This window comes from Phalacrocorax aristotelis, chromosome 9 (genome assembly GCF_949628215.1).
Source record: "Phalacrocorax aristotelis chromosome 9, bGulAri2.1, whole genome shotgun sequence".
Classification (NCBI taxonomy): domain Eukaryota; kingdom Metazoa; phylum Chordata; class Aves; order Suliformes; family Phalacrocoracidae; genus Phalacrocorax; species Phalacrocorax aristotelis.
The window spans coordinates 19,556,286-19,584,102 of record NC_134284.1 but is presented as its reverse complement, the minus strand read 5'-3'; the positions used below and the strand labels follow the sequence as shown (position 1 = coordinate 19,584,102).

The 27,817-nt window shown below is 43.8% G+C and overlaps 1 protein-coding gene across 6 annotated transcripts in view; it reads left to right on the top strand.

The window, feature by feature from the left end:
- Positions 1 to 8,848, top strand: part of TTC7B (tetratricopeptide repeat domain 7B) — a 145,603-nt gene extending 136,755 nt beyond the window's left edge. For 4 of the 6 annotated variants that reach the window (XM_075103706.1, XM_075103703.1, XM_075103707.1 and 1 more), the window contains one exon: positions 7,847 to 8,848. In XM_075103706.1, the coding sequence (XP_074959807.1) occupies positions 7,847 to 7,932 (86 nt within the window). In that variant the 3' untranslated portion in view covers positions 7,933 to 8,848. The remainder of the gene's footprint in view (positions 1 to 7,846) is intronic. The other 2 variants (XM_075103709.1, XM_075103705.1) reach the window with 2 other exon arrangements.
- Positions 8,849 to 27,817: the final 18,969 nt, after the last annotated feature.

Sequence of the window (27,817 nt, the reverse complement as noted above, 5' to 3'; positions counted from 1 at the left end):
TTTCACGCTGGCAATGTGAAGTTCAGTGAGTAACAAAGCCAAAGTTGTTGTTTTAAAAATCTGTTGCCAAGCAGTAGGTTTTCTCCTAGCAACAAGTGTTTTGCAGCAGGGGAAGCGATTGGATACCTTAGGGGGTATGTTATGTTAGCATTGGGGGAAGGGTAAAGAAATAACAAACTGGGGCTGGGAGCTTGCTTCAGCGGTGACACCAGAGCACGCAGCTCAGTTTCTGGCTGTGCTGGGGACTGAGGAAGGCAAGTGAGGGGGACAAGGCAGGAAGGGACATGTAGAACAGGCAATGTTTTGGGATAAGCAATGAACAAAAATGTTGGCTGCAGGTGCAGGTTCATATTTGTTCATCAATTGCTTTGGTTTGTTTTAGTGAGTGATCATCTGTAGCTGGTTGTCCTCATATAAAAAAAATATTGATACTGAGCTGCTAGGAAGTTTTATTTTGAGCATATTTGAAGAAACACACTTTTTATTATTCAAAAGAATTGCATTATTAGAGATAATGAGAGTAGTAGTTCTATATTCTGAATTTTGGAAACAAATTACTTATACATTTCATCTTTATTTTATGGAAAATTATCTTTACTTGTAAGTGTTGATGGTCAATCCAGTTGTCTTTAAACCTTGTAATATGGACACGCTTCAAAATCCCTACATCAAAATGCATCTGTGTCTGCCACTGCAGCCATAGAACTATGCTTGTTTATTTTTCCAATGGAATGGCTTATTTTGAGCTGACGAACCATGTCACATTTTTTATGTGCTTGCAGAAAATAGTTACTTACAATGACTAAACATGCAGCTCTTCTTGCATGTGCCTTCAAAAGAAGGAGTTAATAAATGATTTCTTGTGCAGAGTCATACTGCCATTAGATGGGCATGTTTCAGCACAAATTCATCCGCTAAAACGAAAATGGGAAAGCACAGTGTATAAATAATGTGCTATTTCACTCCACGTAAGTGTAAAATATTGATTATAGAATACATTTAAATGTATATTTTTACCACAGAGGATGGGAAATAGCTGCAGAATTTTACTTATTTTTCCATATATCATGACAAATTTGCATCATTTTGCCTCTCTTCTGTTTCATTATTATAGCATAACACCGTCAAGTTTCTGGTAAACCTTCAAGTTTGATAGATTTGTTTGAAAATAGCAGCCACCTTAACACATGCAAAATAAGCTGAAAAAGCAGCATGTAACAAGGGGCAGCTTTGTGATGCTAAGATTACAGTGCATATGGATTTGCAATGCATACATTGCATATTAAGTTTTGTAACTGTTTATGGTCATAATCCTTTATTTCCAATTTTTTAGGTAAAGTGGGATGTTTCTATCGTGTCTTTCTGCATACCACAACTGAAAGTTGATTCTCTCTTAGGCAGGCTGGGACTTGTTTCAAAAAAAACAAAAAAGCGAACTGGGAAAACTACTGGGGAGTTGGATGTAGTGAGTTCTCCTTCAGCCTTGTAACTTCTTGTAACTTTTTAAATATTGTTATTTTTCCATGTCTGTGTTGCTCTATATCTGATTATACATTTGCAGCTGCTAGCTTACTGGGCTTCAGCAGGTCATCAGTGAACCAGGCAAGTAGTATTTCCACTGTACTTCTGTCTCCCTGCTCTTATCATTAAAGGCAAAATCAGTCAATATTTGATTTTCATGTGCTTAAATGTTTTCTTATAGCTGTTCTTTTTGCAATGGAAACTTTTACGTCTGAGGGGTATTTTTTTTTTTAGCTAATTATGGTAGTCTGCATCACATATATTTAGAAGCTCTTTAGCAAACAAGTCATGAAATAGACCTGCTAGGAAAAAATTAATATCCTATCTGGTAGATGTCAAATCTCCATAGTTGAGTCTTTTGCAGGTCAGCAGGCCATGATTCTTAAACATGGTGAGCATCTCTGGCTCTTTTTTGCGTGTTAAGTCAGCCACATTTCTTCTTCTCATACTTGCTATTTCTCCCACTTAAGAGTTTCCTCCTCTGCAGAGTTATGAGGTAGTTCAGTGCTGAGAGAGCAGCCTTCTCTGTGAAGAAGGCTAAAGTTCAAACGGACTTATGGTCAAAGTTTCCCATTTTGAAATAAATTGCATTGCTTTTGAGAACATCTATATTTTTCTTAGAGAAAATGAAATTGTTCCTCTTGATATCAAATGAATAAAGGTAAAAATCTCAAGTGGTGCTTCTGTTGAGATTGAGAACTGTTTATTTTCCAGGAGGGTGGAGAAGTAGTCAGGCGGTTAAACCTTAAGAAAACCTCTAGCTCTCTTGAGTAGAAATTTTCAGTCACATGGAAGAAACCACAGTGATCTTTGTAGTGTTACCTTTTCACCTTTTTTTTTTTTTGCGGTTATTGCAGATCTTGCTTAGCACTTTATGCTGAAGCTCTGCTTAGGTGAGACATACAAAGGGTGATAATTATGGCTTTAATTTTTAAAAAGTTAGTTCCGTGGAAGAAAATTGAATGTTAGTTTCTCATTTGCCTAAAAGCAAATTTATAAAGTAACCTTACCAGACTCCTCTAAGTGGCTAGTTTTCAAAATCATGTTTCAAAGTCAGATGAGTTACTTAAGCAGTTTTCCATTTCTATCCCATGTTCATTTTTTTAGATGTTTGCTTTCCATTGCCTGTTTGGTTAATCATTATGACAGGTTAATCTGCAAAGAGAGAAATCCTGTTTGCAGAAAAAAAGATACCTTTGCAGTGAAGAGTACACTACATGCTTATTTAAGCAATTACGGCTTTATACAATTGCTTTATTGTATCATGTTGTTCAGATTCTGAGGGATGATATTTTATTAATAAATAATGATGCATTTGCTAACTCAAGGTTTTACTTGGAGACTGCATAAAAGCTGCATTTGGAAATCAGAATTCATTTGAACTGTTTTCCTTTTTAAAAATGCTTACATTTAGCTAATGAAAAATAACCTTAATATGTTGAATTGCAAGGGGAAAAATAACTATGCCAAAATATAATTTTGACATGTCCAATATATATCAAAATATAATTCTGGCTTATTGAAGAAGGTGTTAATTGTAATTATTGGTTTTACTGTGCCATCACCATAGACCAAATTTTAAAGGTGTGTTGCTTATCCAGCTTACGGGTAGATAATGTAAAGACATACTGAAAGTTATCTAGGTGGAGTAAGGATTCAGGTCCTGTTGAAGTGAATGCTGATTAAACATCTTGTCTTACATGCATTACAGGCATCTTTCTGTGCCCAAAAGACTGTGAATATGGTATGGGGTTTGTTGTTTCTTTGTCTTTTTTGTTTGTTTTTGTTTTGTTTTTTTTTTTTTAAAGGCTTCATGGATTTGAAGAATTCAGAATCCATTGACTTTGTCATACTAGTTTTGTTCTTTTGGAAGTAAGCTGGATGCCTACCATAATTTTTCTTTTTAATCTTTGTATTCTTTAGACATTTTTCTGCACCTGCTTCAGTGTAACCCAAGGAACCAAGAGAATGTTGTTCTTACAACAGAAGCCTCAAGTAGTAATATTACAGAGGCATCAAAATGTTATCACTCTCTTTCCTCTCAGTGCAGCTGGGGGAGAACCTAATATTGGAGCAGGAGCAATGGAAGCTCCCTGGGCCCTCTAGGCAAATCCTCTCAACATAGCCATCAGAGCATGCAAGCTCTTCCTGTAGGACTCGGTCTTAATGCTGTTTTGCACCCTGCAGTAGAAGGCTGTTCCAAAATCTCTCTGCTCCAATTGCCAGGAATGTTTTCACCTTTTTTTGGTAAACTTACAGCCAATTTATACAAAGTATTTTTGTGCCAACATTATTCTCTAAAACAGTTTTTTCTCTATTCTGTTCTCTCTGCTGTTTTTATAGCAACTAACTTCATCTCCTTTCAGCTTTTGATTTGCTAGATTAAACAAACCAAGTCTGTTAGTCTCCTCTTGTAAATTAAGATTTTTGTTGGTCATCTCAATAGTAATTTTCTGTGCCTATTCCAGTTTGACCTTTCTTGAATAGAGGAATCTACCCAAGGTGCCAGAGGAGGCCCCACTGTAGCTGTGTACAGCACAGCTGCTAAAGTCTCGTCCTTCTCTCTACTGAAAACGTCTCCTGATGTCACTTGAGTCTTCCTTTCACACTGGCACCTTTTCACACTGTCATCCTGTGGTCGCCTGATATATCCATGTCCTCCTCCCAAGCTGCTTGGTTGACAGGCTTCCACCATGTCGCAGAACTTCTGTGTTACTATTGTCAGTAAAATAAAGTGGGAAATAACACTTTTGCCATATTTCTGTTATCCTAGTTCTCATCATCAGCCTGTTGCTTTCTATATCATATCCTCATAACTTTTTCTTACCTACTTGTGTCATTGTTCTCATAATTCCTGTGATATGTCATTAATTAAAACACTAAACATGATTAGTCCCAAGACAGTTTCCAAAATATGGAAGATATAATCCCCATTCCTTAACACATGCAAGATAAGCATAAATGAAGGTTATTCAGCCAAATGTTTTGGATGCTACATGAAGATATTTCTGTCTATTCAGACTTAATAGCTGTTTTTCTGGGCTGTATTTGTGCAGGTAGCTAGGAGATACTGAGTAATAAATAACAATTACTTCTGTTTTGACAGCATTGCCAAAGACGTTCAGTCAGGGGTTGGGTCCTGTTTGGTTGATCATTATAAAAACAATCCCCGGACAGATGCTTTGGCAAAATAAGAATAGCAGTTTTGTATGTGGGACAATGTAAAATGAACTCTAAGGGTGATGATCAAGGGAGGAAACACATGTAAAATCATTGATCACCTAGAGGGAGACTTTGTGACTCCAGACTGGATGAGGAAAAAATCGACAAGATCTTGAAAATAACCTGCGGCAGAGAAGAAAGTTGGAAGTGCTTTTTCCCCTTTTTCATTAGTTCCTAGAGGTTTTGTTCTGTTGTGATGTGAAGCTTGTGTAAAACCTTGTTTGTAGTGACTACAGTACCCCCCTGTCGCTGGCAGTACACAGTAATACTCTTTTTTAGGAAGCCATCCCCTCTAGGCTCTTGAAATTGAGACGACCATGTTACTCCCAGCTCTGAGCTACAATGATGGCCTGTGCACTCTAAAGGGCTGTTGACCTTTCCTTGAGCAGAGAGCATCTGAACTCCACAAAGCTATGAGTACTCTTGATTATTCAGAGAGACTGGTATAAATATCAGCAAATTGGAGACGTGAAGCACTGTTTTCACTTCTTGTGATGATGGCACAGTGAAATCTGTTTCTTCAGAACATTCGTTTCTTCCTTCACTTTCTGCCTGTGCCATTTCTGATTAGAATTTTCTCTTGGAGTTTTTTGAGTTACAAAATCAACGTCTACAATGTAGAGCCCACTAAAAGAAAAATAAGATTTGCTTAGAGAGTTCACAGTATAAAGGCATCCTGACCAGACAGAAGCCTGAAGCCTTAACACACTTAGGGGAGTTCAGTGGTTTGCCAAAAAACAGAAACAAAGCCAAAACCAAAACAAACAAAAAAACCCCCAACAAAAACAACCACAAAAGAACCCCAAAATTCTCAGCAAACCAAACATGAGGAAAAGTAATAAACAAAATTTGTACCGAGCTGTGAAATGAAGAAGCCTACACACATTAGGGGCTTTTATAATTGTGTTAGAAGCAAATGTCATAAATGTATCAGTCTTTCATGGGAGAAAGCTAGTGACAGAGATGTAATAGCAGGAAAGGTCCTGCTTTCTCTGAGCAGGATGCCATCAGTTATATTAAACACCTCTGTCAAGTACTGCAGCATTTTAAAATGTACAAAGAACAAATAGATTCCTTTAGATTTGTGTAATTCCTTACGTACTTACTGTTTTCATTGTCTCCTGTAGAATGGGTGTTTTCCTACTAATATTTCTTATTATTTACTCAAATTATTATATAGGAGATTTTCTAACTGACCCAGGTGCCAAAATCACTATCTTTTAAAAAAAAAAAAAAAAGTTCATGGGCTTGTTTATAAACAGGATATAGGGAGAAGGCATTCTGTTTAGGTTTTAAACCAACATGCCAAGTCTGAAGGTGTGAGCCATATGTCACTTAGGTACCCCTCTGTTTTTCTACAGAGATGATGTGTTGTTCAATCCCATCTCCAGCCATAAAGCAAGAGACCTAACATTATTCTGCAGAAAAATGTTGTCTGTACGGCTGCTGCTAAATAGGAAAAGGCCAGAACTGGTAGCTTTGAGGTTTTGTTTCCTGTTAGGAAGTGAAGGAAAATACGCAGTGAAAGACTAGGATAATCTGTACTGATTTCTGGGAAATCTTGGAGGAGTTTTGTTTTGGGATTTTTTTGGTTTTAGTGCTTTGGGTTTGGTTTTTTTTCCTGAAGGGTTTAGTACAGAGAGCAAGCATATAATGACAGCTGGTAAACCGGAGGTCAGTTTTCTTGGATGGGTGATGGTGCGAGGTCACTGAAGGATGTTGCTGTGTGGTAGGCATGCCTGCTCCTTCTCTCTGTGGTCTGTAGTGTAATGCTTAATAGGGAAAAGTCAGGTGAGGACAGCAAACTATTTGAAATGTTCTGTGCTTCAGAAGTCATCTGGGAAGGAGATTTACAAACTGGACATTCACAACATATGACATCTGACCATCATTCTGAGAAAGTTAATGAATCAGAGGGTATTATGTCTTCTTTCTATGCAGTGCTCTTTATATTGTTCTTCAGAGCATGGTCTCCTCTGTTGCTCTGTAGGATGGAGCTAGCAGTCTGCCCATGCTGAAAGTCAGCCTGGTGGGTAAAACTCCAGAAATGTATGGGGGATAATTCAGGGTCTGCATAGAATTTCAATGCTTTCTAATCATTGGCGCTTGAGCTGATAAGGATTTGAGGGACAGATGTACAGAGAAGAATAAAAGAAATCGTGGTCCAAGGAGTGGGGGCTGGGAGGGGAGAAGTCACAAGGAAGCTGCAAGCATGTACTCAGGACACCTCTCTGGGAAACAAGGATTTGTGGTCCGTATGCATTTTACGATACAGTTTGACAAGGTAAAAATGTAGAACATCTTTAGGATTATTATAATCCCAGAATAAAGCACTCTTACTGGGTCATTCCATGACTTTTCCAGCACAGTAACATAGCTGAATGTAATGGATGGAGATTTCCACTGGCTCATTCATCCCATATCCTAGCGGGTTTGGACATCCTCTTGGGTCATGTGATGTTGAGTTGGATCTCATCCCGCAGAGGAGGACAAAGAATCTGTGTCTAGGAAGCTCCTGAGGAAGTTATCTGCCTGGTGGACCTTTATACACTACTGGTGCAATATTAGTCCCAGCATGCTTCCCGTTCCACAGGTATTCCATGGCTGTTATCCACTGGGCAGAACTCAGTTCTGTCACTGCCATCCCTGAGAGCCGATGGTACAGTGTGTAGGATCTCAGATGTCATAACACATGAGCTGTGTGCTGAGATTCACAGGCAGGATACGAATACTTTGGAGCACATAGCTTGAGCCTGCATGCCTTACTAGGACTTTAGACAAAGGAGCTTGCCGCAAAAGCTCAGGTACTTACTGATTTTTGGTGGTTGGGAGGAGTTTTTGTTGTTCAACTCAGTTTTTGCATTTCAGGGTCTTTGTGTCATGTCGAAACCCACTTGACTCCTTGTTAGTATGGAGTAGCCTGTTCAGTCCTGCTTCAGGTTGTTTCTTTCCTTTTTTTTTAAAAAAAGAAAAGTATTATATAGCCTATAACACTTTGAACCCAAGAGCTACCTACGCTTATTTTGCCATCGTGACATATCATTTTTGCTTCAGGAAAGTCCTACTAGCCCATCTCAACCATTTTTCCTTTGTTTTCTTGCAGGCTTTGATACTTCACCAGCTTGGGCGCTACAGCTTGGCAGAGAAGATTCTCAGAGATGCTGTCCAGGTGAACTCCACGGCCCATGAGGTCTGGAACAGCCTGGGAGAGGTGCTGCAGGCTCAAGGCAATGATGATGCTGCAACCGAATGCTTCCTGACGGCGCTGGAGCTTGAAGCTAGCAGTCCCGTGGTCCCTTTTACCATCATTCCCAGAGTCCTTTGAGAGGGCATCTTGATCAACTGATATTGGTCTGACTTCTGGGTGAGGAAACCCAGTGTATCAAGGCTGCCTGCTAACTGGTTAGTTTGAAAAACTTTAGAGCTACAGGTAACAAACTCCAGTCTTTTGTGGGAAAGTGGCCAAAACAGTGCTATGATGCAATATATGAGTTAGACTGAGAGGACAAAATGGCTAGCCAGAACCAAATCACTCATATCGCCTGCATTTTTGCCCTGGTAGTTTTAAAACATCATTATATTGTTCATGGATGATGTGCCATATTTTGTTAGTGATACTTGAGTGTTACATAAAATTATAATGGAATCAACTACCAAATGTAGAATAAGTTAAAATTCAGTGGCAGAGCAGACTATTTTTAACAAGGCTGTTAATAAAACTGTTACCTTCCTGCCTCTCAACCTCTTTTGGCCGAAAGTCAAAATGTGAATTTTCTGTTTCCATCTCTATTTCAGTCCAGGCCAGAAAATCAGTTGAGTTCTTGTTTTTAGTTGTTAATAACTGTGATGTGTGGCTAACTGTTATCTCTATTTAGAGCAAAGGCTGAGTACAAGAATATTTATATTTTACCAACGTATGCCTGTTACAAAAAAAATATATTAGTTATTTAAGTTTAACTTTTTTATGTGAATTCAGAGTTTATTTATCAATGGAAATATGTAAAAAGAAGCCTCAAATGGAATATTTACCGACATTCCTTATACATGACCCATACTTGGCTAAATGGGAAGATTATGTTAATAATAAAATGATTTTTAAATGGAACCATTCCTGTGTCCTGGTTAAGAACCCAGGGGGAAACAGATGGCTTGTAAACACATTTTTATGATGTGGGGCCTATGGCTGGCTGGCCTTGAACATGAACGACACCAAAATTAAATACCCTGAGGCCAGTCTAGAGAAAAGAAGCTGCTGTACTCTTTGCCAGTGGAATTGTTATCTTATATTTCAGGTTTCCTTAAATCATCACTTCTCCTTTTTCATTCCTTCCGCAAAGCTCCCAGCGAAGCCAGATTACTGTGCCTCTACATAAAACATAGACATTTATGTGTAACTTGGAGGTGCTTGGGAAAAGCATGTTAAATATTTACACGCTGTTCGTCGCTGCTTCTTTACCTGTCTTCATAGTTCTTTCTGAACACCTCCTGCGCTTTGTGTCGCTTGAAGGAAAAGTTGGCTGATAACGTATTGCTACCGTGTCAGTAGTAATACGGCCAAATGTTTAGGAGACAAATACTTGCCAGAGTTTTCTAGGATGGGCGGAGGAGTCATTCGTTGCAATGAATATTCAAGGTGTGTGAGATGGGGTAGTCTAGTGTCTGCTCATTTACAACGCTGGGCTCTTATGGAGCCTGGGAAGAATTCCAGGTTCTCCATTAGACCGGGTGCTCCTTGGCTTTTGCCTGATTGGCCGCAAGAAGCAGTTTTAAAGTGCTTAGCACAAGATAACAGATGATTGAGAAAAATAACAGCAAATGTTTTTCTTTGTTGCTTACCAGGGAGCTTACTCACCTCAAATGCATGGAGGATCCTCACTGCAACACAGGCTCTGTACAGTCCAGTGGGAATCTCCAAATGGCAAAAGACTTGAACTTGGGGGAGCTCTTCATTTTTGCCTCTTTTTTTTTCTCCCTGGCATTACGTGTGGCTTTTGGACTGAGGCTGCTTTCAAACTGTATCTGCTTAGCGCTTAGACCATATGTTCTATGTAAAATGGAGACCAAAAGGCTCCAATAGGTAGTGTTTTCAAATGTTTTTATCTATTTATCTATTTGAAATCTTGCTTACTGCGAAAACATCAAAGTTTTCCTTCCCCTTTTAAAGTGCCAGTTTTGGATGTTTTCTTCCTACTGCCCTTGGCTTCCCCCCCATCGCCTTTTCTAGTTGCCAGCTGTTCTCCCTTTTCTAGTCCCAGCTCATCATACATGCTCTGGCCCTGCTGTCTTTTAACCCACACTATATGGGACCTAGTATACCAAAAGATAATGCAAAACCTTTATTTGTTTAATTCAATTCTTCCTAAGCCTTTCTGCTGTCGCAGTTCTGTTACTTAAATTTGTAATACCTTTCACAGACATGCTCCTTCACAATATTTATTCACCTTTTATCGTAATATCAAAGCTTTTCTAATAAGGCAGTTTGCACCTGGATCTGAAACTAGTGGTCTTTCTCAAGAGAGCTTCACATGAAAGTGGAGAATAGGGAATTCTGTAATAGCAGAATTTATCTTTGATTCTTCTCATTTAATTTAAATTCCTGGCCTCTTTTGATAAACTCCCAAAGTGGAAAGGTTAGCAGTCTAATTGTGTCATACCTTTTATGAGTGGAGTTGTTGTTACTGCTGTTGTATATATCAGCTGAACCTGAATATCTCTTTCATTTTTCTTACACTGGAATCAGTTTCACTGCAAATCCACAAGCTTCTACCTCTTGGGTAGCTCAGCTGACTAGTTTTTAAAAATGGATTATCACTGTAAGACACTACATTCAGGAATTTTCAGACAGAAGTGGAAATCCTTGCAGCATATGAATTAAACAGCAACATAGTTTTCAACATAAAAACAGTTACTAGGTTTTGCAGCTGTGGTTTTTTTTTTTTAATTGAGTAAGAAGGCCAAGAATATTTTTTATCTATTTTAGTTGCTATACAGAAAGATCTGCCTTTTGCAGTCAGACCACTCCAGTATCTCAGTCAGAGGAGTGAAGCAAGCAAGTGCCAGTGTGAAGAGCCAGTCCCAGGAAGTATTCTCCTTGGTGCCAGTGGGTCAGTGTCATATACATGAGGGTTGCTCTGGACTTTGTGACTGACCAAATCTCTATGCGGATACACAGATCTATGTGTGCTCTTGCTCCCCCAGCTTGTGTCAGAAATAATAGCTGTTCAGATGAATGGTGAGATAAATCAGGGGCTGATCCAGCTGAAAACTAAGCCAACCCCTTGTGCCCTTGCCCCAGGGTCTTACTAAACTTTGGGTAGGAGCCTATTAAAGGCTTCAGGTAGTTCTTTCATCTGATTTACTGCACAAGTAGTAACACCTAACATGCAGAAGAGAAGACAGGACTTCCCCTCCACACAGCAGCCGTTACTTGCACCAGTTCAAAATGGTTATTAAATTGCATTTTCAAGTACTTGTAACTGTATCATTATAATGACAAGTTGCATAAGCTTGAGATCTCCAGCCTTTCGACAGGGATCAAATACACTCCTCTCATCCGTAAGACTGGAATAGCAGGTGTCAGAGGAGGCTTCCCTTACTCTGCAGTGTGCTTGTGCTACTCAAAACGATTAACATTTGGTGTATTAAGCACATGCTAGAGCGTAACAGCAGTCTCTGTTGCACATGATAAAAGGTCTGACTCTGCAGTGCTTACAATAAAAAAAACTTATAATTCAAGTAACTGGTTGAAGTTCATCTCTAATTTTGGTGCAGATAACCATTTCTAGTCCACAGATTCTTCAGTTTCTCTCTTTGCTTTCATGACTGATAGAGAATCACAGGAACAAGACAACCAGTCCAAGCAGAACTAATCCAACTGTATCTTTGAAAACTTTTGTCGTTAATTATATGCATTTTAAACATCAAAGGCTATTTTTAAAAAATGCTATAATTTTCTTTGAAAATCTGTTTTTTCCTGAGTAGACTGTTCTACTCTGGAATGATACTATAAGCCTGGGTGTATTGGAGTTCCAGATTTACCTGGCTAATTCTTTGTTTGTTCAGTTGTCAGTTAAAATGACATTTTTCTTAACCATCAATCTGGCGATCATCCTCTCTCCTCTAGCATCAAGTTAAAAACCTTGTATGCTAAAATATGCTTTCAGCATGTAGAGTTCTCCAGCATTTCATCTATTCAACCTCATCACCTCCAAACTACCTTCTCTGATCCCACCGGTGGGCTATGCTGGAATGTGTTACACTTCCACATGCATCTGTATTATCACAAAAAAACTAGCTGGTAACAGTCCTACTCATGGACAATAAGGAAGATCATGAATATTTAGCTTTTGGCCTACGTGGTTGTTGTGGCTGATTATGTGAAACTTGATGGGAGTCTCTCAGTCTTGCAAAGCCAGCAAGTGGGCTTGAAGAGATGGGGCAGTGAAGTTAAACCCAAAGAGAATCAGAAAGAAATGCAACCCCAAACTTTTCTGGGAAGAAGAGTGCCTGTGGAGTGGGTGTTGGTCAGATTTCGTTCTTCCCCGTTTCAGGGGTGCGTGATCCTGATATGCTGGTTTGCCACCACCTTGGTCACCTGGCCTTTCCAGTTCCCCTTTTAAAGCACCTCTGTAGCCCATGTGCCTAGTCTCCCCAGTTGTTATTTCAAAGAGAAAAAACTGTGCCTTTTAGTTTCTAAATCCTTTGAAAAGCTGTAACCACTTCTGTCCCATCTCTGTTACGTACCTAGTCATGGGACGGACAAGCACTGGACACCACTGTGCTGTCATTGTTGCCCGGACGTTTTCAGAGTACAACAGCTGACAGATGTGATCTTTTGGGTGCAGGCCGTAAGGCATGACAGGACGCAGGAAAGCTCCTGAAGGTAGGAGGGAGAGTGCTTTTGCCTTTCTAAATATGCCTTCACTTAGAAAACTTACTTGGAGAAATTGAGTATAAAAACCTATTTTGGACATTAAAGGGTCAGTGAAACATGTCATTGTTGTGCTGAATTCTTTTCTTTGTGTCCTTGCATGAGGCAGGCATCCCTGTAGGAGAGATTACCCTTGTCCACTTCATCCAGCTATAAATCTCTACAGCCTGCTCCTCTGTCCACACTGGAGTAGCATGACTAGCTCTTGGCTCCCCCTCTGCCTCTAAAATTGCCGCCCCAAGAAAGTGACACTCATGAGTATGAAATTACTGAAGGCGCCCTGTCCATGTGGCTTGAAAAAAATAATCAGTAGACATAAGACAAAATAAGGCAAAGATAATATTTGTTGGCTATTACCGCAGTGACGTGGTTTTAAAAAGGTGTGGAGCCAGTGCTTTTCTGTTTGTTTCTGTAGCTGAGCCCCCCTCCTCTGCGAGGACGGCGAAGCTGGGGCTCCCTCTGGTTGGTACAGCCAAGGAACAAACACCTGATCAGCATGCATGCCCTCGGGCTTGCCACCAAAGTGAAATATGGGCTTGCTTACAATTTTTTAAGTGTAATCTTTTTTCTACACACATGTATGTGCTGCCAGGTTACAGGTGCATTTTACACTTATGGCAGAAAGTTTTGAGAGAACTCAAAGTTCCTCTGCGAGTTCACTTCAGCTCCTATAAAGCTGTCTCCTCTAGAAACAGGCTTTGCTTTTCCGATAGAAAGTTGATTGTGCCAGAAAAGGAAATCCTGACCCCTATTTTCACTTCCAACGCATGTTGGATGTATATCAAATAATGAGCTTGAGACATTATTATTAGTGCAGGTTTTCCCAGGATTGTTGTTTTCCAAACAGCACCGACTACTAATGTAGGACTGGAGGGGGCAACAGAGGCCATAAAACATAAGTTGCTTCCCTGTTGACTGCCTTGCAAAAATAGCACTTCGTCTGGAGTAAACCAGCAATCTTCTGAATGAACAATTATTTTTAAGGGTCTCTTCCAGAAGGTTTGGGGTTTTTTTTCTTCTTTTTAATCTTTCAAGCAAGCATTTAGCATAACAAACTCCTAGGTGCTGGAATTGGAACCCTGCAACCTGCAGTGTAGGTCCTGACTGAAGCACCCAGAAACTGCTTTCACTGACGCAGGACATACGTGCTCTTAGGCTAAAACCACTTCTTCCTACATGTGCTTTAGGAATAAGCCCTGCTTGCTTGAGGATCCCATTGCTCTGCTTCTGTGGTACTTCCCCACACTGCCAGCCTGCAGGAAGCCAGGTTTCTAGAGCAGGTGCTCCTGCCCACCACCCCTGCCTCCCCAGACAGGAGCTGCATGGGGTGGCAGCACTGCATGAAGCAATGAATCACAGCACACCTGTTTTCGAACAATTGCTTCATGATGTGTGCTGAGTCAGCCAGCATTGGCGTCTGAGAGGTTAAAAATAAAAAAGGGAGTAGGCACAAGCTCCTCTGGCTTACAAAAAGGCCCAGAGAGGGCCCACCAGCAGATGGAAACGAATCTTTTTACAGCTTCCGTCTTCTACTGTCAGAGAACTCTGTCATGTTCTTCATCATCTGTTTTGGGTTAGAGGCTTCACCTGAAGGTACAGGATGTACTGCGAGGCTGAGCTTCAGCAACAGAAGGGGTTAACCAAAACATGTCCTGGCTGCCAGGTTATGGTGCAACTTCATCTTATGCCTGACCCTGGCAGCTGCTGGTGAATGGGAGACCTTGTCCCTGCATTTGCTTTGTTCCTATTGTGTTACATCTGGTGCATGTGAGGGTGAGGCTACAGAGTGAGTCAGACCAGCTCACCATACTCATGGCCTTTTCTTTTGGGGTTGTTTGTTTACTGCAGAAGAGAGAGTGGCTGTGGGGATGCGATGTGAGCCCCTTTCAGAAGTAGCCAGTAATTAGGTAGGTTGGATTATGCCTATTAAGTACGTGCGCTGTCGTTTCCCTCTCTGTTTTCATCAAAACAAAGGCTGAAGTAGAGTGGCAAAACACAAGTTAGTTGGTCTGGCAGTTCCCAGATGGGTCTCACCCACATGTGCTCACAAGGTAGTTTCCTGTCCTGGCTGCAGAGCACCACGCTTGCCCTAAGAAAAGCAATAGGAAAAAGCATGGTGGGTTTCTGTTCCCAGCTGAGATGCCTTTGCTGTGAATAGTAGTCTGAGGTATTATGCTACTGATGTCTCTTGTTACATTACAGTTTGAAAAATAGAGACTGGGTGATAATAGCGATGCTCAGGAAAGATAAAATGCATTCATTACAACTGTGATGCTGATAATCTCTAAGATAAAAATATACTACATGCTTATGTGGATGTTCTTGTTCAGATATAATGTGGACTTTGCTCACTGTAGCTTACAAATGCACCATGAGAATTCTTAAGTTGGTGTCTAACAGTAGCCTAGACAGAGATCTCAGCCTTTTTAGAAGTGCCAGAGGAAAGGAGGCACAGGTCATATAGGTGACAACCAAGAAGACTCAAAGCAGCTGTCGTGGCCAACATACCTCAGCACATAACAGCCTCGCTCTGTGATTCTTATCTCCGACCTTGATTCCCCGTCTGTTGAAAATTTGAATAGGAAGTGATGCTATTGCGCAACTATTTCCTTTCCTGGCCCCAGAATGGACTCTAATTTATGATTCTTGGCCATTATCACCACCAAACAGTGCTGCATATCATGTGTTGCAGACGTTTAATCACTCTCTCACTCTAGGCTCAAATTAGGCCAATAGTAACATAGGGCTCTGGCACATGATGGACTTACTGTCCCAGCAGTCTGGCTGTGCTCGTGAGATAGCTCTGTCAGCATCCAGCCTTCGCAGACATTTCTAATAGGATTTTCACTAGGTGTGATATACTGCAGTATTCGGGATGCAGTCTTAGCTATGTTTAGGGAGCAAGGCCACCTGTGGATCTTACTCTTGTTTGAAAGAGAAGGGACCTGTGCCAAGCTTTGCCTACACCAGAGGTGTTCTCCAGGTGATAGTCCTGGTGCACAAGCAGCCCACACTGTTGTAACACCCAGAGGTGTAACAGCAATGAGATGCCCTTATGGTGTGGCAATATGAACACACAGCAAGCGAGGGCTTTTCCCCAACAGCCTCACCCTATCTGGGCAATGAGGCACTGAATGTACTTGCCCACCCAGCAGCTAAATATCTAAAAGGCTCTAGCCAAAGGTGAGAAAATAATATATTTTCAGAAGTATTCGGTGTCATCTCAAGTCCATTCCCACTAATTTAGTGGGGGCAGTCATAAGACACCTACTGAGTGCTCTTGAGGGCTGGCACATGCTCCAAGAAAGCTGGACTTTCCACTGTCTTGGAGGAAGTGCGCATTAGCTTTTTTGTAAGCAGTTCAAAAGCAGACGTAGATTCTGCCTCCTTTTTATTCTACTCCCCACTATGTCTTTATCAATGCTCTCCTCGTGTTCTGAAGCTTCAGCCTCCTTTCTGTGCAAAGGGCAACGTGGATCAGTGACAAGCACTGCCTCCATCCTGCTCTCTGTCCTTGATTTCCTGTTTCGCTGGGAGATGCCAAACAATACGCTCCAATGGCTTTTGCATCCTGATTCCTAGAAGAAAGCATCCTCCAGAGACCAGCTCACTCGGCCTGAGACGCTCAAGCACAGTGGCAGCTGCAGCCTACATGAAGTGGGGGAGGTATAAATAGCTTGCGAGAAGAGAGTCAGGAAAAATTACGTGATATGTCGCTATGGCCAGAGCTGCAGCATTCAGGTTCAGCTAGGTTCTGCAGTAGGCTTTGTTTTCGCCACCATCAGAGTTATATCGTGTGGTCCTAAAATTGCCAGTTTTCTTCATTTGGTAAAATTCAGGTTTTCTGAATCTTTTGCAGAAATTTTACAGTGATATCAGTGACTGTGAGCTTTAGAGCTTGTGTTAGTCACTGACTTACAAAAAAGAAAAAAAGCATATGTATTCTACAAGTCAGGGACTCTGCACTTGCCAAGCTTCATTTTCTAGGCTGCTGGCAAGGGCCTTACTCTGTACACTATCCTGTGTGAACCCTGTCTTCCTCCTTGTGGGACAGCTTGCTTCAAAAGGGGGGTGCTTTCTCCTGAATCTCCCTCCTTACCCTGCTGATTGACTGCCTTCCCCCGTGCTGTGGAAGTTGCAGGTCCAAATGCCCCCAGTCCAGGTTAGACATGACCTGAACTACCCTATTGACTGGCCAGAGACTGTAACTTCTGGGCTCCTGCAGCCTGGCTAGAGGCTCCAGCAGGGCTGGCAAAGGGCGCTGCAGCCGTGCCTGTGTGCTGTTGCTGCTGCACTGCTGCCCCGTGTTACGCATGGTCTTGGCACGTTTGCACACCAAGGCAGAGGGGACCGCAGCAAAGCAGTGGAAGCTTTAGGGGTAAGAAGCAGATGTTTAATGGGCCTGACCTGAGCACCTCTGGCTGTATGCAGTGCTTGATTTATATGACAAACAAACTTCCCAGGTGAGCAGGAGATGCTCAAGGGTTTTTAGTGCTTTGAGCCTGCCGACACCTGGAAGTACAGGTTGCTCTCCTGAATGGTCACCATTGTTCCTGGTACATTCAGCTGGGTGGCACTGCTGGTGCCTGTGTTAACTCCAGATTACCATCTGGGGAGGTAGATGAGGATTTGTTAACTAAACACTAACCCAGGGGTGGGGGGGGGAGTGGAAACGGCACTGAGCTTCACAGTCTGCCTGGAGCAAATGCACAGGCTGACAAACTCAAGAGGTTTCACAAGTTAGTGCCAGGTGTGACCAATGGTAACCCTCATCCATCACCCCCGCATGGAAACGGCAGCAAATCCTTGGCTGAGGCCTCACTTGTGCTCCCAAAGGGAGGTACCTGCTGCTGAGCTGAGCCACCTCACTCAGCACAGCCAGTTCCCTGCTCCAGAGCCAGAGGCAGACAAGCTGCTGGAGCGTTGCAACCCACTGGTAGCCTCAGCTGGTGTTGACTTGTGACTGTCACTGCTCTGTACACATCACTGTGTCAAATAGACGCACAGCATTCATAATGAAAACTCATGGTGAGGCCATCCATTAGCAACAAAGCTCTTACAGTCCTTTTCTTGGTGAAATGGCTGAAGATGGGACACCTCCTCTACCACCAGAGCTGCAAAGTGGTATGTAGCAAAGTTGTCCCGCATAGTGGACATGCGGTGAGGCGCCACACCAGGAATACCAATTAATGTGAGCTGACCCTGCTGTTGTGAAAGACTTCGCTGGGTGTCACTCTATACGTACACTTATCACAGAGTCACAGAATCCCAGATTGGAAGGGACCTCAGGGATCATCTAGTCCAACCTTTCTGGGAAGAGCACAGTCTAGATAAGATGGCCCAGCACCCTGTCCAGACGACTCTTGAAGGTGTCCAACGTGGCCGAGTCAACCACTTCCCTGGGGAGATTATTCCAATGGGTGACTGTCCTCACTGTGAAAAATTTCCCTCTGGTGTCCAATCGGAATCTCCCCAAGAGCAACTTGTGTCCATTCCCCCTTGTCCTCTCCATGTGACTCCGTGTAAAAAGGGAGTCTCCATCTTCTTTGTAGCTGCCCCTTAAGTACTGGTTCATGGTGATGAGATCCCCTCTGAGCCTCCTTTTCTCAAGGCTCAACAAACCCAGTTCTCCCAGCCTATCCTCATATGCCAGGCTTCCCAGTCCTTGGATCATCCTGGTGGCCCTTCTCTGGACCCCTTCCAGCCTGTCCACATCCCTTTTGTATAGCGGGGACCAGAACTGTACACAGTCCTCCAGGTGTACAGTTATCCTTAAATGATGCTCTACAAGACACATCTATGTCCTTTTTGGTTGGTACAGCTTGGCTGCTGGCTGACCCCTGCCTTAGAAAAGCAAGCCTTGTAATCTTGAGAAGCTGTTAACGGAGCACTCAGGCCCTTACATTCTAGGTATTTACTGTTTTCTCAGCTCTAACAAGAATCTTTATAGGATAAGATGGAAGACACTAACAACCACCTTTGCTCACCTTTAACCGCCTTTGCACGTCCATGGCCAACTACCTGAAGGAGCTAATGCACAGTTACCAGGCTAAGGTCCCCGTGCGCTCGCTGCAGCTTGCTGGCCGCAGGAAGAGGCGTATTGGCAATCACTGAGCAAGGAACTTGCAAGAAATGCATTAAGCCACCTTCTAGAAGAAAAGCTTACATTTCATTAGCCCCTCAGGGTACAGTGTACCACACTTGGTGGACTGTAATTTCACTGTCTAGCTTGCTGGCGAAAGTCTCCCAGAGCAGAGTAATCAGCCCTTCTAATAAATGGAGTGAGATTGAAGAGGCCTGCAAGGGAGCTGCCCCACTTGCACTGACTGTGCCAAGGTGTATTACTGATAGCCACCCAGCATTTCAAGCAGTTACTGCTGAGTGGCAGATGCTTTCTGCAATGGCTGACATTGAAGGAGGCTCTGAATATGCATGTTGCCCTCTCTGCTGACAGCTGAGTCTCTGATGTAGTGAAATGCAGAACATCTGCCAAAGAAGCAAGCCTTTCTGAATAAATGAGCATCCACATGGGATATGAGCTTGCCCCCCTTGACCGGCTGAGACCAGCTAAGAGACCAGAAAGGGGGCACAGGGCCATCCACGCCTCACTTCCCAAGTCTACAGGAGGCTGGTGAAAGCCAAAACCATATTGCATGCAGAAAGCGTGCAGGGGAGCCCCATGGGCCTTGCTCATGTTCAGGTCTTTTGTGGCAGCCTGGGACTTGTTCGTGGCAATTCCCAGGTGACCACAGGAAGCAAAAGACCTCCCCATGCTGAAGGAAGGAAGGAAGGAAGGTTAGGAAGGAACAAAGAATGGGAAGGAGGGAGGGAAGAAGGAAGGGAGGAAAAGCTGTGTAGCGGTTTCCAACAACCTAAGCTGGAAAATATAATTCCTCCTGCACATCGTCGAAAGCCCACAGGTATTAGCAGGCACACTGCTGGGAGCACAGCCCAGCCCCTCCAAATGCTGTCACTTGCTGATGCCACACTCCTCTGCATCACTGAAGGATGGCAATAACCGAGAAACAAACTCCCCCATATCCAAGGCCTGCACAAAGGAGCTGAGCAATTCCTCCTTGGCCCCACAGGTGACCAACAGAAGCCGTGATGCACAGACTTAAGGCATTTCAAGAGGGTGCAGGAAGGATCAGCAGAGACGTGTTTGCCTCTTTTTCAGCCTGTCCTCCCTTGAAGTCAGAAATCTGATGCTGAAAGAGACCTCGGGATATTGCATCTCTTTTGTCCATTGTGGGGCAGCACTGCCTTTTCCTTCCTGAAGCAATGCAGCGGGGTGCTCTGAGCAACAGGCTCCGCGCACCTTCCAAGGAAACAAGCCGCTCCCAGAGGTTTGCATCTTCCTTCGCAGAATTTATTGTCCAGGCTACAGCTCGGGTCACAGCCCTGGCCAGGCAGCTGCCTTCGTTGGCTTGGTGGGAACACTGACTACCAGGGAAAGGAGGAAACTCACTGAATTTTAATCACATTTTGGCTGCCAGTGACAAGGCCAGGAACAACATATTTGCTTACATGATTAGAAACAAGATGTTTTACATACACACAGTCTTGTCAGCAATTAATACCTGAGCATAGCAGACAATAACCTCCTGGCTGAATACAACACAAATCCCTTGGCTATGACCTTCTGGCGTGACTTTACCTCCAGGACCCTGATGTTCCCAGAGCTTGCACAAGAGAATGGCACCTCAGCCAGATTCTTGGTTTGACCAGGAAAAAGAAAATGTACTGGGGAGCTAACATGGCCTTAGCAGTAAATGCAGGTAGAAGAGGGAGCCTGTGTGCACCAGGCATAGCTGCGTTTGGTGAGGGACAGTTTTAGCTCTCCATCAGGAACAACTCAGTGGGAGCCAGTGAGCCACAGTGGTTCAGAGAAAAACAAAATTGAGTTCTTTGTGTCTGCACAATAAGGCACAGAGGAGAGACCTGAGGCAGCAACACACTGGGATTAAAGCACTGTTCCCCTTCCGGGGGGAGCTGGACCTCAAGCAGAGGTGGGATCTCAGTGAAAGCCTCATGATGGCTCTTTGCAGAGCTCAGACTGCAGCTTGCTGGTGGGTCAGGCTAGAGAACAGAGTGACACTTAACAGGGTGGGGAAGGGAGCCAGTCTTGGGCAATGTTTTTGCCTGGCCTGCCTGCAACATGGGCAAACCCCCAGCAACAAGACTCCTGCTGCCAAATTCCCACTAGACCTGTGGAGATCTCTGTAAATGATACAGTACAACCTCCCTTTTATGGAAGGGTTTGGAAATGCAAAGCACCTGTACAGCTGCATCTCAATTCATTCAATTCTGAGTAGTTACCCTCACCACAGCACCACACATGTGCTGGGTCTCTGTCCCTCTCACTTCCTCCCTATATGTGTCTCTAACATTAGAGAGGCAAGTGCTCCAGCTCTTACTTGAAAAATCTTTAATGCAACTGTCTAAAACTAGCCTCCCTTAACGATGCTGCCTATTTAGGTATCTTTTGCAGCACATCATCTGTCAAAATTAATGCAGCACTTTTGGGTTTTTTATACTGCAAGAACTGGCAACACCCTCTGCTTTCTAAATCTTCCAAAATAAGTTGCATGCAACTCTGGATAACTTGCAGACAAGCTAAAAATAGGAAAAGCCAACCTCTGAATTGAATTTTTTCTTTTCATTTTTTCTTGGATGTGCTCCCTGTGTTGAGCAGTTGCACTTCCCGTTAGGTCAGGCACTAGACAATAGTTTTCCAGGAGCCTGGAAATGAGAGAAACCTGTAAAACAATTCCACATCCAGCAGCACAGATCTGCTGGCACTCACTGAAAGGTCTGCCCTGGAAGTGGCCTGGGTTGTCTCTCTCCTGTCTGCCTTCTTTATGCTGATATTTCTCTTCCAAAAATCTTCCCAAGCTGCCTGCTTCTATCTACTCCTGCTACTTACTGAGCCTCCCCGTTTTTCTCAGGCTGCACATCCCTCAGTGTCTTGCTCCCGCTCACAGCTGAGATTAATGCTGTGTAATATTCCAGAGCTACCACATTCTGTTACTTGGAGCTCATTCGTTCTTTCTCAAAATCAAATTAAAATTAAAAAACCATGCAATTGAATGCCTGCATATCTCAATTGATACACAGATCTAGGAGCAAGCAGCGGCTGGTGGGGGGTAACGAAGGGGAGGCCATGTCAGACAAAATGGGTAGTCTTTTTGATGTGAAAAAGGTTCTCCACTTTATTTAGGTGTAGGCATGCAACTTGTATGAGCCAACACTCCCTAGCATGCAATGAAAAGCCTGCCTAATTTGGAGCACCCAAGTGCTTTGGATTTCCCTCCACAGGTTTCCTGACCAGCTCAGCAACAAGTCAGGGACTGCACCAGCCCAAAGTCTGAAGTATGTTAGGAGGTGGAGCAAAGGAGCCATCCTGCTTCATGGGCATGCTGTTGGTGACAAGTGAGGGCAACTCTGGCCGCAGGATGGTGGTGCTGTGATTCACCCCCTTGGGCTGGAGGCCAGCTAGGAAACAGCCAAGAAATTAAATTCTCTCACTTCTCAGGACACAGGCAGTAGGTGGGTGGGAAACTGGGCAAATCTTGCTAGTGAATAACTGCAGAGCCCCTTGGCCCATCTGTCTCCAGCACTGGCAGGGCTGTGTCTGAAGATGGGCACCCTGCTCATATCTGTTCCCAAAGGGGCTGGATCTGCCCTTCCTGTGCCCCACAAATGGACCGAAGGATTCACCTCCGTCTGCCCAACCCAAGGGCTGACTCCAGAGCACAGCAGCTGACTTCACATGGATAGAGGAGGCACCTTCTACCCACACTTGTACTTCCCTTCAAAATAGATGTTGCTCCTTTGCCTTTCAATTGAATAAATGCCATGAAGCACTACAATGGTAGTTAAAAATGAACTTGCATACTATGTCACGGAAGAGTGGGCTAATAAGGTAATGATGACTAACTCCAGTGTTTCAAACTAGGGGAACTGCGTTCCCTGGAAGAACAAATTAGGTGGCATGTTGTTACTGACAGCTCCTACAGCAGCCCAGTTGGGTACATGCCAGACAGGTCTCCTGACCCACAGAGCAAAATGCTGATTTACGTGGTACAGAATGATGATTTTTCTCCTAGGAAGGGCATTATCTGTGGGCTGGAGCTGATGAAACCTTCTCTGCTTCATACCTTTTGTGGGCAATGCTGGCTGGACAAAGCCTCTCTTCTGTGCCTTTCTGGAGAAGGAATAAACCCCCTTATCCCTGCATGTATTGAACTCAGCTGCCAGCCATTTTCAGTTTGTGGCAATAAAGCAAGAGCTTCTAAACTCTGGCTGGTGTAAGAGTCCAACAGCAACGAGGTCAAAAAGGGAGGAAGGATTCTGTGCTTTGAAGAGAGCTGGGATATTTGCCAAGATCAAGCACAATTTTTTCTCTAGCCAGTCAAGGGACACAGAAGCTTTTCCAGACGTTGTCCAATTCAGAGCAGTTCGGCCAAAAGCAATATTCTAGAGGAATCCACTCTGGGCTGAACTTGAATTTTATTTTTAGTCAAAAGATCTGTCCTTCACTGCAAGGAGGAAAATAGCATACAAACTATGTTCAGGCATCCACAAAAATACTGCTTTGTGACACACTCCAGTAAAGCAACCCCACCACTGATTCTCTGTCATGTTGGAGTACAGCCATGGTGCCTATCATGGTGTCCAAGCCATTCCAGGGTATGGAAACATTGATGTCCTGTCAGTGGGGCTCAGCCCCTGGCACCCTTTGCCCAAGCCTGGCTCCTGCAGAAAGTAACTTTTCTGCCACCAGGGCTTCAGTTCAGGGGGAGGCAGCAGCAAGCAGCAGGTCTCCCTCTCTGCTGTCATGGTCCAGGTGCCCAGCCTGGCCTTCTCTCTGGCTTCAGGCTTCTCTGCAGAAACACTTCCTTCTCGTTATGGTGAGCAGTTATACAGCAAGGCCCCACCCCTATTATACAATGCAGTCATTTCTGCTGCAGGCCTGTGATTAACTTCTCCTTAGTGGTGAAAATAAAGAATGGGCTTGTAGAAACAGTAGGAGGAAACCAGAAACACATGTCTGTTTTCTATGCGAAGTCGTCTGGGACATGTCACATCATCCAATGAGGTCTACAAACCCAAGGATCCCTGGTGGCCAGGGATTTACTCCAATGCAACATGACATCCTGGCATTAATCCTGTTCCATTTCCATCTGCATCCACAAATGTCATCCTTCTCCTTCTTCCCTACTACCCTTTGTCCCCTCAAGGGTCGCTAGACCCTGAGCTAATGCCTCTCAAGACAGTGTTAGGAAAATCATTTGACTGCTGAGCGTGCTGCCTGGCTGCCCAAGGCTGCCCTGGAAGACTGCTGCATTAGGCCAGCTCAGTGTCATTTGGCAACATAATGAGGTCTCCTCAGAAATGCTGTTTCAAAATAGATTACCTGGGCTCACAGACAAGTTGCCCTCTGGTCACAAACTAAGCCTGCTTAGAGGAAATCTGGGCAGGCACAACAGCAGTGCACAATGTATTTCTACTTAAAACTATGGTAAAACCTGGTCTGAGATTTTTGTCTTTTACACCTTTTCTAGCTACTGGCTTACTAATTGGTTTCTCTTTATAGAGGTTTCTATCCTATGTAGACAACATACGGAATGACAAACCTTTCATAACCCACTTGCAGAGGCACCCAGCTGACAGATGCAGCGTAGCCATTGCCTACACTCAGTGATGCTCAGTGGCAGCTCTCTGTGCCCATTCCGCTCAGAGATAGTGTCCCACTTGACAGATCAGACCACGTACAAATGAATAAAAGACAAGGTTTCAGAAGAAAGACTACAAGTGTCCCCTGGACTTTTTGCCCAGACCCTGTGTTACACCCAATCCTTCAGCAAAAGAGATATAGTCTATCATAATTTTATTTTTGCTTAAAAATAAGAACTTGGGGCCTCCTCTTTCATTCCCTAATAATATATTAACTGTAGGTATAGGCGTTTGCAGACAATAATAGTCTTTCTACTGTTCTATTGCAATGCAATAGAATAATATAAAGGTTTGGCTAGAAGGAGAGTTTGACTTCTTCGTGTAAAAGCTGTCACAGTGAAAATAAAATTAATCTAGCAAACGACGCATCTGAACAATCCCACACTGCCTCAGTTGCAGCGTGGCAAGTTGCTGCACCATGACAGTACTTGGGAACCAGTGCCGGTGTGCAGGCAAGCTGCTGGAAACCACCACAATGAGCCCAGAGGATGCGCCGCTGCCACGTGCACAGCAAGGAGCTGCCAGCATTTGCTAGAACTGCCCCATGTTCCACAGCTGCCTGTTGTCCACTCTGTGTCCGAGAGGCTGGAGCACCAGGGCTGTCAGCCTGCCACGTGTTGGGCTCAGCAGGACGGGAGGCACAAGGTCACCTTTAACAAAGTAAGAATGAACATCTGCAGATGGTGTTATTGAAGCTCTTTGCTAGCCTTGGATAAAAGTGTCCTGCAAATGCAGGAAGCAAGAATCCAGTTTTGTTCCCTCCTCATATCAGTTTAGAGAGCCAGTGGTACTTCAGTGTATACAAAGATCAACATTGTTTTAAATTACTAAAAAAAAAAAAAAAAAAAAAAAAGTATATAATAATTGGAAACTCATTCCTGATTATTACTTATGTACTTCTGGAAGGCACCAGTTTAATCAAGGACTGCGGACAGCTTTGGGAACCTTGGATGAAGGGTAGCATATACAGGGAATTGGGTCTGGCAGCCAAAAGCAATCAGTGAGGGCAATGATACATCCAAGGTGATAAAGAAAACAGATTTGTGAAGTGGGAGTCTCCCAGATGTGCAGATCTCCTGTAAATCAGCCATAAAGCTCCCCCTCCTATCTTTCCACCTCACCTCGACAGGGTAATGCAGGTACCAACAGTATTTTTGTTATTACCAGGGCAGCTAAGCCCTTTGTCCTCATTCAAGGTCTCTCCTTAGCCAGACACGGCAGCCAAGCTGCAGAGGACCTCTCTCTGCCGGTGCAGTGGCAACGGTCACTAGAAATTCCCCTGGCACAGCTCTTGGCCCAACTCCTGTGACACATGTGGAGTCACAGCCTTCTCATGGCTTGTGAGCCAGCACTGCCTTCCACCATACATTATCACCCGGGAGTTTCCTTCCTCTGTGTGCTGAAGGGAGGAAGCCCTGCCTTGAGCACTGCTTACAAAGCACACACACATCCAGCTATGCTAAGATGAAAGTATCCTCAGCAATTTCCCCCAGGTAAGCCAGCCCAAGAATTAGCCCTCTTCTTCATGCAGCTTTTTGACTCTTCCTTCCATGGCGTCACTTACAGAACCAGGCCTAAACTTTCCCCATTTGCAAAATGGGATTAAATCATATTTGCCTTGTGTTATGCATTAATTTACTAAACAGTAAACAATAAACTTGCAGCAAAACCAATAATAATTGAAGCTGACGGAGTGCTTTGATCACATGGGCATTGCTCCAGTATGGTGACCCAGTAGGAAGAGGTGCTAACGGCAGGGCACAGACGTGGAGAGCTCTGCATCACCCTCAGGGGCCTCAGCCCAGCATCCCACAGCTGGAGGCATTTTATTTCTCACCTTTCCAGGAGCCGTAAGACACACAGTGTGGGATGGGCATGAAGCTGAGACTAGCCAAGGGTTCACAGAAAACCTTAGTGATACCCTGCAGCTTCACCAAAGGAGGCAGTTAGTGGGGTTTGGGACAGCCCATTTTTGGGAGTGTTTCACAGGCTCCTGAGGAAGCCGGGGCAGGTTTCATTCCCCAGGCAGCTCAGTGACAGAAAGGCAGGAGGGAGACGATTATCGAGTTCTTCTGGAAAGAGGCAGGAAGGAAGTGGGAGTGCAACTTCCTACTCAGGACAGTGAGACTTGACCCCTGTTCAATTTCCCTATGACTCAAATGATATTTCTTAAAGCAGCCCTCCTTTCAATGACTAAAATATAGCAACTGCTGAAGTAGAGGAGACTGCTGACTAATGCTGTATTAGAAGATACATCTTTCTCTTGAGAATAAGTTGGTACAAGCACCAGTTTTCAGATGAGCCAGACAGGACTGCCAGGGTTACCCTGTGACAGCTGACCTACAGTGCAGGCTGTTTTTAGATGACTAAACAGAGCGACTTCAATAAAACTATTCTACAACTTTATTACAATCTACATAAATGTAATTTCTAAGGGACCTACAGTGGCAAAAATTTTTTGAGTCCTCAAATGAAAAGGGCATGAAAACTAGCAGCAGAGACCACAGGCCTTCTTTGAATCAACTCCACTTGAACATGAGCACATCATTTGGAAGAATACCCCATCCCAATGCTGTGTGTCCAGTGACCACGCCATTTGGCAAGCTGCAGCAAGGAGAGGATCCCCTGACCGTGAAAAATCTGAGCTTTATTTCCAGGCTGGATTTGCTGAGAAGGATCTTCCCCCCATTTGCTGTTACTGTGCTATTTCCTGCCAGACTGAGGACCCCTGCAACGGCATGTTCCTGATGGGAGTACCTATAGATAGAAAGCTTGGTCTAACCAGAGGAACAGAGCTCCCAGCCGCTCCCATAGTGAGGCAGGGCTTGCAGTGCATTTGCCAAGCAGACGTTTCACATTTGCCCACCCTACTGGCCAGTCTTTGCTGCACTGTATCAGTAAGCAGGTCCCTTCCTTCTTCACCAAGCTCCAACTTTTATATTGCCTGCAAATGTGATCAGTGCAGGATTCATGCTGTTGCCCTTCAGACCCTTGACAAAAACCATTAAAGACATGGGATCAAGGAACAGCCACTGTAGGCAGGTGCAAACCCACCAGAAAAAGAGGTACACACTTACACAAGCACACACACATACACACAGAGCACAAGTCAGTTAATGCAGGTGAGATTAACATTGTAGCTGCCTGCAGGACCCCACTGGAAACCAGCCTGCTGAAACGATTCCCCAGTTGCAGTTACACAGGAGCTCTGGCAGTCAGTCACCTTCCAAGCCACTGAACATGTTCCAGTTTGAATTATGTATCATTCTGGGTTTTTTTAAATCAAAATGTTGTGTTTTCCCAAAGAAAATGCCTGGATGAAAACTAAAATTAAACATGTAAATATTTTTACCTTTACCCCCAAACTTACAATCTCAACAAAGAAGAGGTCTCCAGTTAGTTTGA